Raw genomic sequence first — 18,816 nt, forward strand, 5'->3', positions numbered from 1 at the left:
TCCAGGAGATGAAGGTTTGAACATGTTTACAGTTTATGTCCTGTTGCAGGAAAGTCCAGGATTAGAGAAAAAGACTATAAAATTAGCCTTAATTGATGAAGGGAGAGATAAAGATTTTTAAAAGGCTTTTTTTAAGCAGAAAACTACAACTAAACCTTCTGATCTTGACAGTGAGTTAATAATTTCCTGTTTAGTCTGGATTTGTTTCCTATACATGAATGATACCTCCCACCTATTACGGTGGACATAACAGGCTTCTTTCATGTTAAATAAAATCTAATCAGCATCAGAAACATGTGGAACAAAATCTTGTTGTCTGTCTCAATTTCCAGCGCCTTGGCATCAGGAAAACAGATCCTGCATCACTCACACCTGAAGAAATCAACGCGTTCGTACGTCTTGATCTTGACCCCTCAAAAATCACCTGGCAGAGAGGTATCTTTATAAACAGACACATTCTCTGTGTGTGCTTTTTTTTTAAGGGGGGGTTGTAACTGTACCGCAAGCATGGCTGATTCAAGCTGTTTTCACACTAACTGTGTCGGGAGACTCAAACAGAGATGTTGTCCAACTCAAATGCAGCACCCAGCAGGAGAAATACTCCTTAGGCAAGAATTTTAGGCGAAGATACCGCCTGTGTAGAGCTGCGTATGCACCAGACAATTACCAGCAGCTTTTTTTCACATGAGCACAGTTTAATCAGTTAGACTAAAATGGAAACTTTTAATGTCTCTCTCTAACTAAGCTGGATCTTTGTGTTCTCGCATATAATGGGAAACATCTTAACACTGAGCAATTACGCTTGAATGTATAATGGGGTAACTGAGTTAGCACTGGTTCAAATCTTCTGGTCAGCTGGGGCTTTTCTGTGTGATGCTTGCATGTTGACAAAGACATGTATGTTAGGTCAATTGGTGGCTCTGAATTAAAGATAAATGTGAGCTATTTAAAGTGTATGAAATAAAAGTGCTGCATGCATGTGTGGTTAAGCATGGCTTGTATTTTTAAATAGTTTTTAAGTGCTCATTAAGAGTAGAAAAACAACTGTAAATTTTGCAGCTTTATCTACAACTGCATTAGGTTTGTCACTCAGAAAAAGTATTGCTTTACATTACTTGGCTGCTCCAAGGAGAAAGTCATTTGTTGCACTACTTTTTACATTACCTATGCACAAATTGGTAATATGGCCTAAGATGCATAATTACCAGTAAGCGGTCCCACACCACATATCACTGTGCTAATGAGGAGCACTTCACAGTGATGCTACTGTCCTAAGTCCAAATGCTCATCAGTGCAATTGTTACCTGTTGGACATCAGGTTGTGGCTTCTTGTCCAGGCTTGGCATACATTCAGCTTAAATCTGCCTGTGCAGATCCTTGGTACAAGTTGTCATGTTAGCATCAGTTGTTTCTGGCCTGTCCCTGCTAATAAACTGAAAATAGCTGACTGTAGGACAAATGTGCAGGAAAAAAGGAAAATTTGATTGATTCATTTATTTATTTTTACATTTATAACAGAAATGGACGACTGGTTCAGGGGGTTGCGAATGGTTCAGGGGGTTGGGAAGCTCATCTTGTAACCGGAAGGTTACTGGTTTGATCCCCTGCTCTGTCTGTCTTGGTCGTTGTGTCCTTGGGCAAGACACTTCACCTACCAGCTACTGGTGTTGGCCAGAGGGGCCGATGGGGCGATATGGCAGCCTCGCTTCTGTCAGTCTGCCCCAGGGCAGCTGTGGCTACAACTGTAGCTTGCCTCCACCAGTGTGTGAATGTGAGAGTGAATGAATAGTGGAATTGTAAAACGCTTTGAGGGTCTCGAAAAGCGCTATATAAATGCAATCCATTATTATTATTATTATTATTATTATTATTATTACTATTAAAAGTGCTAAGTGTATGTAATACAGGTAATGGCATAAGTAACATAATTCTTTGCTAAGCAGCATTATTGCGATTACTGAATCTCCAATAGTGTTGTTGCAGAGAAAAACGTAATTACAGTAACATGTTACTAAACCCTACACCGATCTCCAACTGCTTATGCAGTCAAGTGGTTTTTATAGCAGTGGCGGTGTAAAGCACGCAATCTTAATCTGGCCAAATGTGAACAACACCGCAGCAGAGATGCCTTATATTTCAAACTGGTGCAAAGGGGCTGCTTCAGAACACCAGTCTGATTGTCTGCGCTCGGATGTACTCGCAGTCAAAAAGCAATATCATGACTATCACACAAATCTAATTATCATAAAAAATGTCTGACAAACATCTCATGCTCTGCAATGTAAGTGTCTTATTGGGCCGTTCCTGAGGAATGTCACATGCAGTCTTGAAATAGAAGGTAATTTCCTTTCTTATATAATGAATACAAAAATGGCTTCATATTAAATTAATGTAAAGTGTCAGACCATCAGTCACAAGATTATAAACGTGGGTACGGCAGCTGTGGAATTAGCTACAGCAGTGATAGCTGGGTTCGTTTAAAGTTGCCTGTGAGACAGCCGGCCAGGTGCTGCTTTGACCGACGTGGTATTTTACTCTGTCGGCTTCGGGGTCACTCATCATAAACAAACTCTGGAGATTAAAAACAGGTTCAGCACCCAGTGTGACTTTGTTTCATGTGTTCACGGGACTTATTCTTGCTTAACCTTTTTCCTAAACTTGTTTTTTTTAATGGACACACTTTCCTTTTTTCATGAAAGGGAAGGTTCTTTCATTCTACAAAACCAACACAGGAATAATGTCTCCTAAAATGATTTCCTGGCTGAGCGCAGTGAATTTCTAATCGCATTATCAGAAAGTAGCCTTAAGTGCTGAGTGAGGAAACCTTCATTAGCTAATCCATTTTAAGATAAACACACGTTATGGGGTAGTATTTATAAACGTGTAGAGATGAATTTTTACAGTGTGTCAGGCTAACGCTGTAAAAACATACATTTTCCTTGTGGCTCAGGTATCAGATCAATTAATCACAGTTTATGGGCTCTTACAGTCACGTAGTCCTGTTTGGGTTTTTTTTTTTTTTTTTGTGTTTTCTTTAAAGAAAAGTGCTTTTTAATCTAATCTAACATGAAATTAATCAGAAATGCGAATAATGTTTTTCTGTGGCATATTGTTTCACATAAGGCAACTGCATCATGTTAAAAGGTGAATGTTTCATGGTCAGAGTTATAGATTATATAACAAGGTTTGCCCAAAAAAATATTTGTTTCTTTTTGTCTTTTTTTTCCAGTTGTTGATACAAATGACCGTTTTTTGAGGAAGATCACCGTCGGACAGGCAAGCTCTGAGAAAGGACAGATCAGAGAGGTATGGCATTATAGTGGAATAAAAGTGGAAAAGCATTCCATTTACCTAACAAACAATTTTGGGAAGTTGGAAAATTAAAGTGGCTTAGCTTTAGTCTTTGTTAAATTGGTACAGTGTATTATCACAACCTGCCTGACGAGGCTGTAATGGACGTGTTTATTAAGACTTTTGACGTCTACAAGAATGTGAGCCAACTTTTTTCAAGGGTTTTTATTGTAATGCCTATACTGTTTTCCTTACCTCCAGCTTATTCCCTCCATACAATAATACTAAAATAGACTAACAAATAAAAGCTCTACTAAAATTAAACTGAGCTGAGCAAATCCTCTCTCAAAACAAAATGAGACCAAATTAAAACAAGAGTAACAATGTAAAATATGTTGAATATACTAAAGTATAATAACTGTGGTATGAATCACTCAGGCTGTGAAGATTATGATTCTTTAAATTAACAAACAAACCATGTTGCATACTTTTCAACTACCACCCTGGATTTGTGTAATTTGTTCATTCAAACAAAAATTCACATGAACTTACTTTATAATGAAGAACAATGGTGCAGCAGTTTATTTACATTGTAAAGATGTAGCTGGTGGGGCGTCATATTACTATTAACATGGCCTGGCCTCGGATATCTCTGTTTTATTTTTTGCTTTTTAATATAGCAAAACCATGACTAAAATCTTTCTCATGCATGTCCACTCTGATACACTCCCCTCTGCACATGCTCTTCTGTTCATGATACAGCCCAGATGTAATCAGCTCCCTCCACCACCACCATACATCTGTAGTAATGGCAGCTAAATGAAATTCTCTAAATAAACATTTCACGTCAGTGGGAAGCTAGCAGGCCTAAGTGAAAGCAAATGTTTAGAGAATGAGAAAAATGACCCACCCATCCATCCACGCTCACACACGTACACACCTAGAATAGCCTCTAAGCTAGTTCACCATATGGTTATATTTATGATCATTGGTAAATCCATTCTGTTTCCCTTCCTCTCTTCTGCCTTGCACTTTCTCCAGTGCTGGTTATACTATAGCCCCTCGGGTTATTATCAGTGGGAGTGGGAATAGAATTCTTATATTCCTTGAGGGATTATTGTGGGTTTTATGCTTTTTTTTTCTAACCTTACTTACTCATGTTTTCTTGTTCTCTCCATCCTTTTTTTGTTAAACATAAATCATGACAGAAACTCGTATCAAAACAAGTTAAACATGTTTATAGGTTTTTTAAGTTTTCTTCATCAAATTATCCGATCCGAAACTAGGCCATGTTCATAGGACTTTATTCTCTTTCTCATGTGATAAGCCCGGTGACTGCCGTTTTGAAGAAAGTTGCCAGTTTTCTTCCCACGCTGTGCAAAACATTTTATTCACTTAAAGCTTTAATTCTTGAGTCTGAGAAAGATAAATTAGATTGTAAAGGCGTAAGCTTACTATTTTGCATTCTAGCTCCAAACAAACTGAAACTCATCCACTTTACTGCAGGTAAAACATTTGTTTTCAGCTCTCCGCTAGCAAGTGTATAAAAGAACTGCTGAAAATACAGTCCTGGTTTATGTCGCAAGTGATTTTTCTTTTCTCACACCCCAGACTGGGTTTGACATTGCAGTGGCCAGTGAGATCATGGCCATCCTGGCCTTGGCTGACAGCCTCGGGGACATGAAGAACAGGCTGGCACGCATGGTGGTGGGGACCAGCCGCTCTGGACAGCCTATCACAGCAGAGGACCTTGTATGTATTTTGTGTTGTAATCTCATTTGTAAGTGTGGAAGTATTATTGCTGTCTAACTCAGAGAATTTTAGACCAAAAATATGGAAATTTGTTTATTTGTTCTGAAAAAAGTTGTTTTTGTGCTTAAGACTGTAAAGAAGAGTTATAGAAAGATAATGGTTTTAGTCCTTATCAAGCTATCTTCGATTTGTTTAAGTGATACGAAACATCTTCAAATCTTAATTTGAGAAATTAACTGTATATAGTGGAAGAAAAACACTTGTAGTGTAGAAAGTGGAAGTTTTTTTTCACTCTGGAGCATTCAGCTGTGAGTTAGTACAATGCTCCAATCTTCCCAGGAGTGAATGTCCCAGCTAATTCACCCTGAAGTCCGACCGTGTAATGGTCAGAGAACATAAGCAGAAAATCCGAGTGTTAATCTCAGACTTCACAGGGCTCGGTTAACATGTTAAATGTTAAAGGTCGTGAAATTAGTTACAAAAAAGGACTGAACAGGTGTGGCTCTTTTGGAATTGTTGCCAAGAGAAAGCCTGTATTCTCAGAATCAACTTTCTGAGATTTCCTTACTTGGATGATTGAGCTTGCATCAACCAACCAAACCAACACAGCATATCAGCACAAACACCTCATACCAACTGGCAAGCACGGTAATAGAGGGAGGATTTGGGCACCGGACTTGCAGTCACTGAGTCAACCGTGAGCTCTTCTGTATACCAAAGTATTCTAGAGTCAAATGTGAAGCCATTTATCCAACAGTTAAAGCCTGGTCAAAGCTGGGTCATGCGACATGTCAATGATCCCGAGCACAGGAAAACTTTAAGTTTTAGCTCCCCATTGTAGATTCTTCAGGCTCTGGTTTCCCACACATGACTGTGCTGTTTCAGAGCTGTATAGGAGGAACCTCCATAAAGTTGCATTAGCATTTCTGATATGCCAGGATGTGAAAACACAACCACACATCAATGCCTGCCCAGTGGAAATATGCTGTCAGTTTGTGTGTGTGTGTGTGTGTGTGTGTGTGTGAAAATGTGTCCACGTTGCTGACGGAGCATTTTGTGCAAAGCAAGATTTACTTGCATGCAGGACGGAAACTTGCAAATGGACTGTAAAAACATTTATCGTCTAAAGTGGACAGCTGTTTGACTATACTTTACATTATCAGTTGTTTGTATTAGCGAGCTCAAAGTTTTGTCTGAATCTTGATAACCTGCTCTGTTTTCCAGCCAGCACCCTTATTTTTCTCTCTTCCTCTCCGTCAGGGTGTGAGTGGAGCTCTGGCGGTGTTAATGAAAGATGCTATCAAGCCCACGTTGATGCAGACCCTTGAGGTGAGACCTGTGCACAGCCCCTCTAAAATAGTCGTTATCCCGCTCAGCTGAGCAGCTTCGGATGAATATCTTATGGAATAAATGGGTTTGCTCTGCTGCTGCCGGAGAAAGCGTTCCGCTGAGATCCTTAAAGAAAGGATGATGGATTGGCTTTTTTCCTCCCAGGGCTCTTTATCTTAATGGCAGTTTAGCTCGGTGGACAGGTGAAGCTCTCGGCCAGGGGATCCGCCTGATCCAGTTTCATGCAGCTGTGCTAGGAAAACACTTTAATTTGGTTGTGATGATGATAACAAAACTCTGCTTCTCACAACATCTGGCTATTATTAGGCGTTTGAGATTTTACCTTAAGAAGAATTAGACATGTGATACCACAAGGATATTTCTTCCATGTGGACAGAAAGCACATACGCACCAACATATTTGTGACACTACGCCCAAATCTTGTCCTTGCAGCCACCATGATTAGTCAAACTCTATGGGAAGCTGGGGCACTTTTAAAATTGAATAAACCCCACATGAAGGATGCATATTTTTGGTTTTCCCAAGTTTATTTGTGCATTTTTAGAAATTGTGATTAAAGTCCAAAGCAAGGATTCAGTTTTGGATGATGACATCACAGAGAATAAAAGAGTAAAACTTTAATGTCTCTGCTTTTTTTTTAATCCAGTAAACACTGACGATTATCTCTAGTGTACTCCTGTTTTTGATATTATTATTATTTATATATATTTCTCTTTTTTTCCTATGAGCAAGCACTTGGTGACAGTGGGAAGGAAAAACTCCCTTTTACCAGGAAGAATCCCCAGGCAGAACCAGGCTCAGGAATGGGCACCCATCTGCTGCAAATGGGTGGTGTTGAGGGAATGCACAGAGAGACTCTCTGCTGGACAGGCTTCCATTAAACCCAATCCTAATATATGTTTGTTAAACAGGATTGTGGAACATTGGCTTTTATGCATTTTTTAATAAGTTCTCACCAACGTTTGGACAAACATATTCATTAGGCTTGTTCTATAAAGGTGTTGTGTTATGGCATCACAGTAGTTAATGTTCACATTCCTGAATGTAAGAGGTGCGATCAAAAAGTTCTGGTCAGATGCTATTTTGAGCACCTTTTGATTTTTTTTAAGGTGTTTGGTTGGATATCGTTTTTATTTTTTCTATATAATGGGATGATTGCTTTTGACTTTTTGATCACACTTGATTCAGTTTTCTTGTGCACAGACTTGAAACACTGAGTTAAAGGCCAAAGATTTACCACACAAGCTGAGGGTACTTTTCTGCCCATTTGGTTTAAGTAATTAAAGTTTACAGTGAACACAATGTTAGCAGTCATGCTTGTGATAACGACTTTTTGTTTCTCGTTTTGACGTGATGGCTGTTTCTCGTTTGTTTGTTCCTTGTTGGTTTTTGAGCAGAAAGCTTGATTATATGGCTGCTGGGTGGAGAAAATAAACATCGACTGTCCCGGATTCTGTGTTTTCAAGGGTGCGGTGAGGGTTGTGTTGTACGGAGCAGAGATTTGGTTACTTTTTGTTTTTGGGAGGAAGCGTTGCGGTCCTGTTGTGTGAAACTGTTTCCTGTGTGGGTTTCCTGCAATTCTGGTGAGGGAACTGGTATCGGGACCAAGCGGGCCTCAGAGCTTCATGAGAATTTTCCACCGAGCTTGACCGCCTTTGCCCTTCGTGCCCCTTTGGCTCGTCACGGCTGTGAATGCAGATGCACTCCTGAGAATAGAGCTGGCATACGAACGCTGGCGCTGAGCTTGCATTTCTGTGTCGTTTTTAGACGGGACACAATTTGGATCACAAGAAGAAAGGGGATAGTTTTTTCTCCCTGTGTACGTGTCTGTTAAGCAGACTTCAGTTATTGTGTGAGTTTTCCAAACATCCTGTCTACGTGGAGGTTCACAGTATGCATCTTTCCTGGGGGAGAGGAAGTAGACTATAGGATAGAGGGCAAGGGTTGTGTGGAAATGCGGAGCAGTTTGAGTCCTTGTGCTGTGTCAGAATACATTTTGGATACTTTGTCACTTTAGCCCTGCTCTGCAGTTGACATATAAAATTGGCCAAGTGATGCGCGACACCCGGAAATATTAACATGATCTCCGGTTTCCTGTTTTTATTCATCTCCCTTTTCCGAATGTTCCTAATCCTTGCGTTCAACAGATGGAAAGGTGACACAATGGATTTTCATTGATTTCCACTTTCATTCCATTGTTGTTTCCTCGTGGACAGATGTGGAAAGAGTGAAAATTTTGCACTGGGTCAAGTTAAACCTCAAAGTTTGCAAACACAGATGGAAATCCGTGTAATGTGTGACGTCCATGTCCTTCCACTAAAACACAGAAATGGATGTGATGTTTTTGGCCAGGTAATGGTACTAAAATGCAATTTCTCTTCATCTCACGGTCTGCGTTTTGTCTTCTTCCCCCTTACTTTTCATTCTTAACTATGCATACTCTTTTTTTCTTTCATTCAGTAAATGCTGCTAGTGGCAGCTTCGCTCGTGACCTTGTTAAAGAAATGATTTACTCCTCTGAGGGGAGGCTGTTTATGCTGGGTGAGGGAGAGGTATGCAAACAAAAGCCTTGAAAATCAGACTAGGCCTTCCCATCCTTCCCTTTTCCTCTCTCTTAAGGAATTCATATTCAGTGTAACAATGGGTCAGCTGCCCTCCCTAGTTTTCTTTCTAAGTAATGACCTTTTTTTTAAGAGCCTGTCTGGAGTGCGGCAGAAGGATTTTGATCTCGATGAGTGGGCCTTTCCTTGGCAGCCGTATTCTTTCATGCCTTTCTTGCAAGCAGGCCGCACTCCACAAAACAGATCTGAATTATTCCGAGAGGATACATCTGCTGCTTGTAAAGTACACCAGCTGTGCGTCTGTGCATTTGAAGTAACTTTAACTGGGAGGCAGCAAAATAAAAAGTCATTAGTTATTCCTTTACTTTATTTAATAAGTGATTTAGTCCAAGAAATGTTGAAAAATAGTAGAAACATGACAGTAACAATTCTTTACACTTAAAAAAAGCCAATGATATTTAGTTACACCTAGTAGAATATGTGTCAGTGTTAACTCTTTGAGGTCCACACCAAGAAAAAAGCAATGGAAACATTTTTTGTTTGCATTTCTTATTGACTTGGGTGAGTAATCACCACAATCAATGCTTTTTTTTTTCAATAGACCCTGGAGCTTTTAAAATATTGATCTCTACCAAATGGTTGAGATGTCACTCAATGGTAAAAGTATGAAATGTCATGCAATTCAAGTACAGTAGATAATACAGTTGAAAAATAAAATAAAGGGCCAAAATATAATTAACTTAATAACAAAAACTATCCAGGGCATTGGATAGACTTTATTTCTAGTAGCATGTCAGTGACCATTGCTGGTTTTCATTCTATCAAAGGAAAGTATATCAAACAACAAAATACGTATTTTTTTTAATCTGCAAATGTGAAAAATGTGCAACAGCACAAAATACTCACATTCAGGCCACTTCTGATTGAATGCTACTGTGGAAAATCATTTTTGTTTGTAAAAAAATAAAATAAAAACAGTGCAAATCGAGCACATCTGCTTATGGTTTTGGTCGTTGGGGTCTTATGGTGTAGCATTTACTCTGTGGTGGTGGAGTTGAATCATGGTTGTCCAACTCTAGATGCTGGCTTGTTAACTTGGTTCAGACACAGCCAGGCAGAAACCTTTTGAGAGCCATCGGTTTCTGGTCCAGTAGGGCACAGTCCCTCTTGTAGACCAGGTATTCAAGTCAAGGATGCATCCGAACAGTGGAATATGCCATCTCCTTAAAGATGAATTGATCATCAGAATCATAGGTATTTAAATGACATCAGCCAATCCTACCTATAGCAAACCTGTGCAGGGTGACTTAATAGAGCAACAGAAAAGAGTGGTTTTTGTTGTATTTCTTACTGACTCAGTGTTTCCTTTGTGTCTTTGTAAGGCTAATCGCTGCAAATCTGAACTTTGCACAGCTGCACTGCCAGATTTGAGGCCTTGAAGTGCTCCTTTAGTTCGTGTGGGTGTGTTTCTAGCCTTTCCAAAGCAGTCCAAATCAACAGGCAACACAAGCCTGGCTCATATTCAGGCTGGCAAGCCAGTGAAGGGCCTCTTAACTTCTGCCCACTGTTTAGACAAACCCCGCATCAGCATGTCATCATTTATCCTGGCAGCCGGGGTTAAAAGATGTTGAATTTTCTATGAAAGAAGTGGTTAGTTAGTATTTAAACTTGGTTGCCATGGGTTGCAAAGTTTTCTCAACTCCTCCCATATGTTTGTGCACCCCTCTTAATTGTTGTAGGGTACGCCGGTGTTTGTCCACGCTGGGCCCTTCGCCAACATCGCCCATGGCAACTCCTCGGTGCTGGCAGACAAGCTGGCTTTGAAGTTGGTCGGACAGGACGGCTTTGTGGGTAAGAGCATGCAGCCCATGCATACAGATCTCACACACACACACACACACACACACACACACACACACACACACACACACACACACACACACACACACAAAAAACCTTTGGGGATGACAGACAAGAAGATCTCAGCTGTCGGATCTAGGAGTCCCAGATGTGTTTGAACTGAAGGCTTAAGCTTCGTTAGCAGAACAAACAAATTTATAACTTATAATTTATTCCAGCCATGAACTTCAGCGTGATCCCCTGCCGCTGAAGGCTTTAGCATGAACTCATTATCAGCCTGGTTCTGGATCTGTTCTGCCTGCCTCTGGTGGACTAGTATTCTGCTCTGGTGCTGTTCCTCCATAACTTTCTAAGAAGCTAGTCGAAAGAAAAAATATCAGCGCAGAGGAAGGAAGCAAGTTGATAATCTTAAGAGCCCTTGGAATGCTTTAGAGTAAACCACACTAATCCCTTCAACGTCAAAGCACACTGCAGTATTTCCATTTTTATCGGCCTATCTGTCCCGCTGCTCTCTCCCTGTCTTCATTTACTTTGGCTGCAGGAATATGTCTGGAATGCATGTGTGTGTCTGTGGTTTTTGCCAGGTGCATTCGGCGTACATGCAGATCTCCTTAAGGCGTACGTTCACGTATAGGCGACAGTTACTTTAGCCATCAAAGCTATAACAGGTATAAAAGGGGGAAAAAAAGGTTGACTGCTTGGGCAAAACAAGTGTTTGTCCAAGCTATCATCTGTGAGTCGGACAAATGTGAGAGCAGAGAGCTGGATTTCACAACACTGAGCATAAAAGCAGGGAGACTTGTATTTGTTTTAAACCTCCACCTCTCTCCATCTCACTTAGTTACCATCTGTATGTCTTGTTCCCTGTCTCCCTTCCCTTTCCGCATATTCGTTACCTGACTCTCAGGTATGCCGGGAACCCCCCACCTGGCAGCTGGGACGCGTGTGCCCTCCTCTCGTTCGTCCCATCTACAAACAAACAGGAACACTGAAAAAACAAGAACATTTTTGCAGATGTAATGTGGTACAGCAAGTCATTTCTTTGTGCAATCTTGTGCAGTGAAGCCCAGCAGGAGAGTAAACCCGTTTTCAGATGATCAGATAGGTGGTAAAACTGTGATGATGTTGATAATTCCATATTTCTCAGAAAATTGTTTAAATAACACGGTATGGTAGGTCAAAGTGAAAACAGAAGGAATATAGGATTTGGCATCATCCTGATGTCTTATTCCTTTTCACCTTGAAACTCCAAACCTATTGAAAAAAAGACATCTGCGAGCCAACACATGAAGTTTTCCTTCATTGTGTCACCGCACATCATCCTGGTGCTGTAAATGCAGACTAAGGTGTCTAAAAGCAATATACACTCACTGTATTAAAGCTAGTATTCCCTACTCTTGTAGGAAATCACATTGCCTTGTATAAAAGAGAGTTTTGTCAGAAATAGAGGAGCCAACTACTTGTTAGTTTTTGTGTTACTGTAATGGTTTAACAAGAGAAATAGACAGTACACATATTTTGAAGTGTTTGCAGGAGCCTGTTAAATATTTAGGCTCTGAAAAGTTATTATTACTATTATTGCTATTATGACTAATGACCAAAACTGCAAAAAATTAGGCTAAAGTTTTTTAAAGGACAATTAGAGTGAAGAAACTACGTCTGGCACTCATGTACAGTAAACACGCCCAAGTTTCGTTAATTGCTGGGACCCTCTTTGGTGGGTGAAAGTTGTTGTTGTGCCATGAACTCTTTGTGAACTCCGGGGGGATCCGGCACTAATGCTCACTCATAGCCCTGCTTCATCATTCTTAATATTATTGTGGTGTTTTTCAAGTCACTCTGGAATCTGGACTTAACATGAAGAAATGCTGCTTTTGCGGGGAGGGGCGGCTGTCAGGAGATGAATTCCACATGCCAGATGTGTGCGTCTCCTGTACCATTAACCGTCTGGAGTCCTGAACGCAGATAACCCCGCGATACTTATTTATTATAAGGTTTAAAAGATCACATTAGAAAACGTGAAAAAAAAGTTCTAGCGTTTAAAGATTTGCAGTCATGTTGGAGTCACAGTTCTAATTTTTTTTTATTACCTACATAGACAAGCAGTTGCTTGAAAATTATGTTTGAACAATAAAGTGAATTAAATTTAAAAGAAAACTCAGTTACATTATAGAATTTTAGCCCAATTTTAGCCCAATTGGTTGTTAATTTTTCTTTAGTTTAGCTTCAAATGCAGGGTAAATACACCCTCACATTGTATTAAAATATGATCTTAGAAATAAGTTGTAAGTAATTCTTTGGATGAGATGTCAGATGCGGTGGCTGAGGACCTGGGTCCAACTCCACTGGCTAGCTGGGGCACTTAGGTGTGGCGTTTGGTTGAGCACAGGGTTGGGTTCAGTAAGTATGTACATACTTCTTTCTACTTCATTTAGCACTTGACACTTAAGTTGCTTTTTGTCACGTCATGAAGATTTTGTTTGTTTATATGTCCAAAATAAAAGGTTATCGTCATCCCTGTACCTTTGTGGGTCTCCCCAAGTTCTCTGACTTCTGAAGGCTGTTTTTTAGCTTAGCTGCTGATTCTAAATTGGCTCTAGGACAACGGTCCTGAACCTTTTGGTTTATGTATGCTGGTTTATCTGCGACAATATTTTCACGGACCGGCGTTTAAGGTGTTGCGGAAAAATACAACAAAATAAAACCAGTACCAAAAAAAGGAAGATTTATTCATAACACATGGGAAAAGGCCCAGGGAAACCGAGTTAACGATAAAAACCGATTTAAAAACCCTGAAAAGCATAAATTTCACACCTGAGCCTCAACTCTCGCAGCCCGGTATCAAACCAGTCCGTGGCCCGGGGGTTGGGGACCGCTGCTCTAGGAGGTAATGTGAGCATGAATGGTGGTCACCCAGCAAATAGACCACTGGCCAATAGTCCAGGGTGTACACCACCTTTTTGGATGAGCAAATGCAGATGGATGAGAGATAAATCACATTTCTTTATGATCGCTTGAACATTTAGTTAGAAATGTTATAGGATTAGCTGATTTAGCTTTTCTCAGTTTGTTTGTTCATTACACAAAAATTAAAGAAGTTAAATTAAAGACCCTTAAGCCAAATAATGCAGGCATGTGTTCTGACATTTGATTAAAGTAGTAGTACTTTTTACTTTTAAGTCTCTTATTGTGGAAAACTAACAGCACATAGATGGTCGTGCAGTCTGCTCTGCAGTGTTTGTGTTTTTATTGGCAGCTGTGCTGATACCAATGCTTTGACATCTAGTTCCACCATCCCGATCTTTCTCTCTCTCCTTCTCTCTGACTCTGCTCACAACATCATCGACCTCTTCCTTCCCTCTCGGTCTCTGGGCAGTTCAGGGTTGTCATGCAGAACAGGAAGCTTGCAAGTGTTTCCTTAGGACATCCTCCGGGTTCACTTTCCCGCTTGATGCAATGCCGTCGAGGGGAAACTGTCTTTTCTGTTTTCTTTCTTTCACCTCTCAATATGCTGCATTGTGTCGTGTGAGTACTCTTGTGCTCGCTTTTTGTCATAAAGTTTCTGGAAATCCACAAATACTGTACCTAAGAATCAGATTTTTGTTGGCAAGCTGTTTTTGTATTCAGAGCCAAAGCTCTAGTGTGGTGCTAATGAGAAACATTGCACTGAGCGCTATTTGGCCAAAAGAAAGCCGAGTTACATTTTTGCACTCCTCCCGCAGGCTTTATTTTTTTTTCCTCTTTGAGCAGATAGACTTTTCAAGATGCAGGCGATGCAGCCAAGGCCCCCCAAGTCACAGTTTCTGCTAAATGTTGTTGTTGGTATTCCAAGAAACTAAGTCCTGTTCTGCTCTCCCAAAGACTTTCTCAACTTTCTGATTTAATTTCATTCCTCACGTATTTCCATCTTCTTTCTCTCCTCCTCTCGCCTTCCCTCCTTGAAGTAAATTTACGCTAGCATTACGTGACTAGCATTAAACGAAGACAAACAAAGCAGAGTGATGCATTTCTTCTCGTAAACACTTGTTTTTTCTCTAAAGCCTCAGAGAGATTGATTTCATCAAATGTCAGACACAAGTACTACCAAGCTAAAGTACTCTCGTGTTTCCAAAGGCGTGTCAATAAATGTTTTCAGCAAATTTCTTTTTGGATTAAACACAGTTTAGCTCATAAAATTTAGTGAGGATTCATTATTTTGCCGACATAAACTTTAAGTCTTCAAAGTTGAACCAAGAAAAAGACTTGACATATTAGACATTACATGTAATAAATGTAGAATGTACAAAAGCCTGCTTTATTTTTTTATGTAATTATAAAAGCCTTCCAAAAGTTCAAATCTTCCAAAAGTTATTCCATCATTTAGTTTTTTAATAACGGCGATGGAAAGAGGCGTTGAAGGTCATAGCTTATGATTCACTTCACTTCAGTGACTCCTCTTGGAGGAGACAGCTCTCATCAGGATGGGAATGATTTATCTTAGAATGAAGGAGACCACTCAGATTTGATTTGCAGTGACGCTTCCCTCCAAGTGGAAATAGATCCAAGCCCCCCTCCCCTCGTTCCCTTTTCAATTTGCAAACCCATCTCTTCGTCATTACTGTTTACGTTCAGAAGTGGAACTGGTCAAAGCCAGTCTCTGTGGAGCTCAAGTCTGCGCACAGGGTCCTACGCACAAAAACTTGTATGAGACGTAAAACTGATCAGAATGACACAAACATTTCATTTGTTTTTCCTGGTTTGCATCGGAGTCCCATTTGTTTTTATTTATTTTTTTAATCATTTTAATCAAATTAACTGTCAATAAGGTTAGCAGTTGACGAGCACAGATGTTACACCACTGGAAGAAAGAGGTTATCCAGGATGGGTCAGTTTGAGCAAGAGGGGAAGCGGGGTCTGTAGATGATTAAGTTTATGGGTTGCGTATTGGTTCTTTAAAAAAAAAATTTTTTTTAAAAATGTTAACTCCAAAAAAACTCCCCCCAAAAATGGGAAAATAACAGCAAACTCCTCCTGTTAATGTTATTTTTCATGAATACCCATAGTGAGCGATTTGCCTTATATTTGGTCATCTGGTGACCTTTTCTCTCACAACAATCCCTTTTTTGGCTCTTAAACCCTGTGATTGTTTTTAGTCAATAATGTCCTGACCTGCCCACCCAGTTGGTTCGGCAATTACAAAAGTTAGTTGTTTTTTATTAGAATAACAAAACTGTAATATGGATAATTACCCTTAGCTGTTAAAACAAATCTGCGCCTTGGTCTTTGTTCCTTAGTAATATTTGGTTGTCATGGGACAGTACTCCTTGTAGATTCCAGTACCATTTAAAGATTGTATTTCAGCTAAATTCTGTGGGGGTTTTCTGACTGAGTTTTCTGTGTTTTGTGATTTTCATCAGTCTTAAATTTGTAAAAATTTACTTTTGGGCTTAATTACAGTTTTTCCTTGCTTTAATCACTGACATGTTGTTTTTATCCTTTAATAATACTTAAATTATCATTACTTTGATAAATGTTTTCTGAGATCAGCTGGTTTAGACTGGGTCCTTTAAAAAAAACAAAAACATTTTACACTAATATTGCGAGGGCCAGCTGTTACTAATGGACCACAACTTGTTAACATTATGTCACATTGACAAAGTCCTCTATATTATCGGGACCCGTGGGAGACATTCAAAACAAACTTTATTAATTTGACTGACAGAAAGTCATGCTGCATTTGAAGGCTTAATCTCTCTTCTCGTGGTCACAAAGAGTTTGTGAAGCGTTAAACTACAAACTGGACTCCATGCACGTTACGGTGCATTTATTCTGTTTGGCTTTTAGATTTAGATCAAATGTTTTACTGGAAGATTTCTCGTAAAATATGTGTTGGAACAAAGGCAAAGCATTTAACCAAACAGCAAAGCCGTTAGTCTTTACTAGTACCAGTAAAAGTGTTGGGGCAACGCCACTATAGCTCACCTGGTCGAGCCTGGTGACTGAAGGCCACTCTAAACCATCTCTTGCATGTCATTCCTCCCTCACTTTCTCCCTTTCTTCCTGCACACACTCTGCACTGTCCTCTTGAATAAAAGCTAAAATATTTGCAGTAATAATGTGGTCGACTTTCAGCGCATTGTGCAGTCTAGCCTGCAAACGGTGATGATTCATCATGACCCATCTGAATATCATAATCTTTAGCACAAACCAAAAGCTTCAGAGATCACAAGGAAACAGACTTGGAAGCTTGCAGTGAATTCTTCCCTTTCAAGTACTGAAAGGGAAGAATAATGGCATCTGAGCAGACTAAACAAACAGCCCAAGGTGATTAAAACCTGCCTAAACACTTTTGATGGGAAATAAACTTTAGTTTTACTGTAAAATGTGTAAAACTAGCCAGCATGTAGCAGGAAACCTTATCTTAACAAGGCTGCCATTTCAGGTGGGGTATTTGCTTTGTTTGGAGCCTGTTCAAGAGGCCCGCGCGTAGAGCTGTCTGTATCAGAGGCCCTCTGTCTTTTTCAGAGCCCCTACAATGTACCCATTACTCAGTACTACTGTTCAGAAACCGTTCCCATGTCTCTTCCAGGCGTGTAATCGAGCTCACATGTGGTGCTGTGAGGTCAAATTGGGTCAAACATGGCTTGAAGGTGGAAGATGAGTTATTTCAAGCAAGATGATACTTTAATGCCTGTGTCCAGCGCCGCTGCTCCAGCTTCTAACACGGCTGAATCGCAGTCTGCTCACATTCTTTATTTGCTGACCATAAATTTTAATATGTAATTCAATAATTCACTGGTAGACATGTTTATGTGTTTTGTGCCTGTTTCCTCACAGTGACCGAGGCAGGTTTCGGAGCTGACATTGGGATGGAGAAATTCTTCAACATCAAATGTCGAGCCTCAGGTTTGAGGCCCAGTGTGGTGGTGCTGGTCGCAACTGTTCGAGCGCTAAAGATGCACGGCGGCGGCCCAAATGTAGGTCAACACAGCGCCGTTGTAATAACACAGTATAGCCTAGCCATAAATTCTTCTCTGGTGTGGATGAATTAAAGAACCACTCACTTAAATGTCTCTGAAAATCTAGCGCAGCTTGTGATTGACAAACTCCAACAGTAAAATGCTCTTAATGGTCATGAAAGGCCCTGCTATCCTGTGCTGAGCTGTAACTCAATTGAATTTAATGAGCTGACTATCTCATAGGGTTATCTCGGTTTCTTGGTATTCATTAGTCTTCATCCTGTTTGCTGAAATTAATCTTCCAAATTAATAACTGTGTTTATAGACTTGCTAGTGAAAATATTAAGAATTACAAGGGTTGATTTCATGTTTATCTCCCATATGGGCAAAACCTGTGATGCTGAAGTGTCTAATTTGTTGGTCTGTTTGTATGGTTTTAGGTATCTGCAGGTGCACCTCTTCCCCGAGAGTATACCGATGAGGTAGGAACCATGAAAAATATGTATGAGCAAACATAAATATACACTCACCAAACACTTTGTTGGGTATATGCTTTGCTAGTACTTGGTTGGAACCCGTTTGCCTTCAGAATAGGGCTGCCACAAACGATTATTTTGATAGTGGACTAGTCACCGATTATTTTTGCGATTAGTCCACTAATCAGATCATGCATCCATTGGACGTAAAACTACAGCTTATTGCACCAGCATGCATCTGCTCTTATATAACTATCATTAGCTTACAGCTTTAAGTGTTTAAGGTATGTGCTAACTAAAAATAAAGACAAGATGATAGTTTATTAAATTTTAATGAAATTTGCAGATTGTTTCGGTGAAGTTTAATAAACTCCTTGCTATCTAAAATATAACGGGACACCGGAGTATATTCTCGAGCATATCACACTTCTGATAATCAGTTGTCTTCTTGACGTTTATTCAGCTGTGTAAAAACTGTAACTTCTCTCAGCCAAACTGATTTACTCAGGAACAAATAAAATACTAAAAAAGCCAAACAATAACATTTTGAAGTTATCTAAGGGACTTGTATATATTTAACCTGAGTGG

General features: G+C 39.9%; 1 protein-coding gene across 1 annotated transcript in view; it reads left to right on the forward strand.

Annotated features, from left to right (window-relative positions):
- mthfd1l (methylenetetrahydrofolate dehydrogenase (NADP+ dependent) 1 like) overlaps positions 1–18,816 on the forward strand; it is a 43,888-nt gene that overhangs the window by 8,152 nt on the left and 16,920 nt on the right. The window contains exons 16-22 of the mRNA XM_084953274.1: positions 333–435; positions 3,230–3,306; positions 4,903–5,043; positions 6,304–6,372; positions 10,694–10,805; positions 17,631–17,770; positions 18,193–18,234. Coding sequence (XP_084809400.1) covers positions 333–435; positions 3,230–3,306; positions 4,903–5,043; positions 6,304–6,372; positions 10,694–10,805; positions 17,631–17,770; positions 18,193–18,234 — 684 coding nt within the window. The remainder of the gene's footprint in view (positions 1–332; positions 436–3,229; positions 3,307–4,902; positions 5,044–6,303; positions 6,373–10,693; positions 10,806–17,630; positions 17,771–18,192; positions 18,235–18,816) is intronic.

The sequence above is a fragment of the Perissodus microlepis genome, chromosome 15 (assembly GCF_051167445.1).
Source record: "Perissodus microlepis isolate ML-2025 ecotype Zambia chromosome 15, ASM5116744v1, whole genome shotgun sequence".
NCBI lineage: Eukaryota > Metazoa > Chordata > Actinopteri > Cichliformes > Cichlidae > Perissodus > Perissodus microlepis.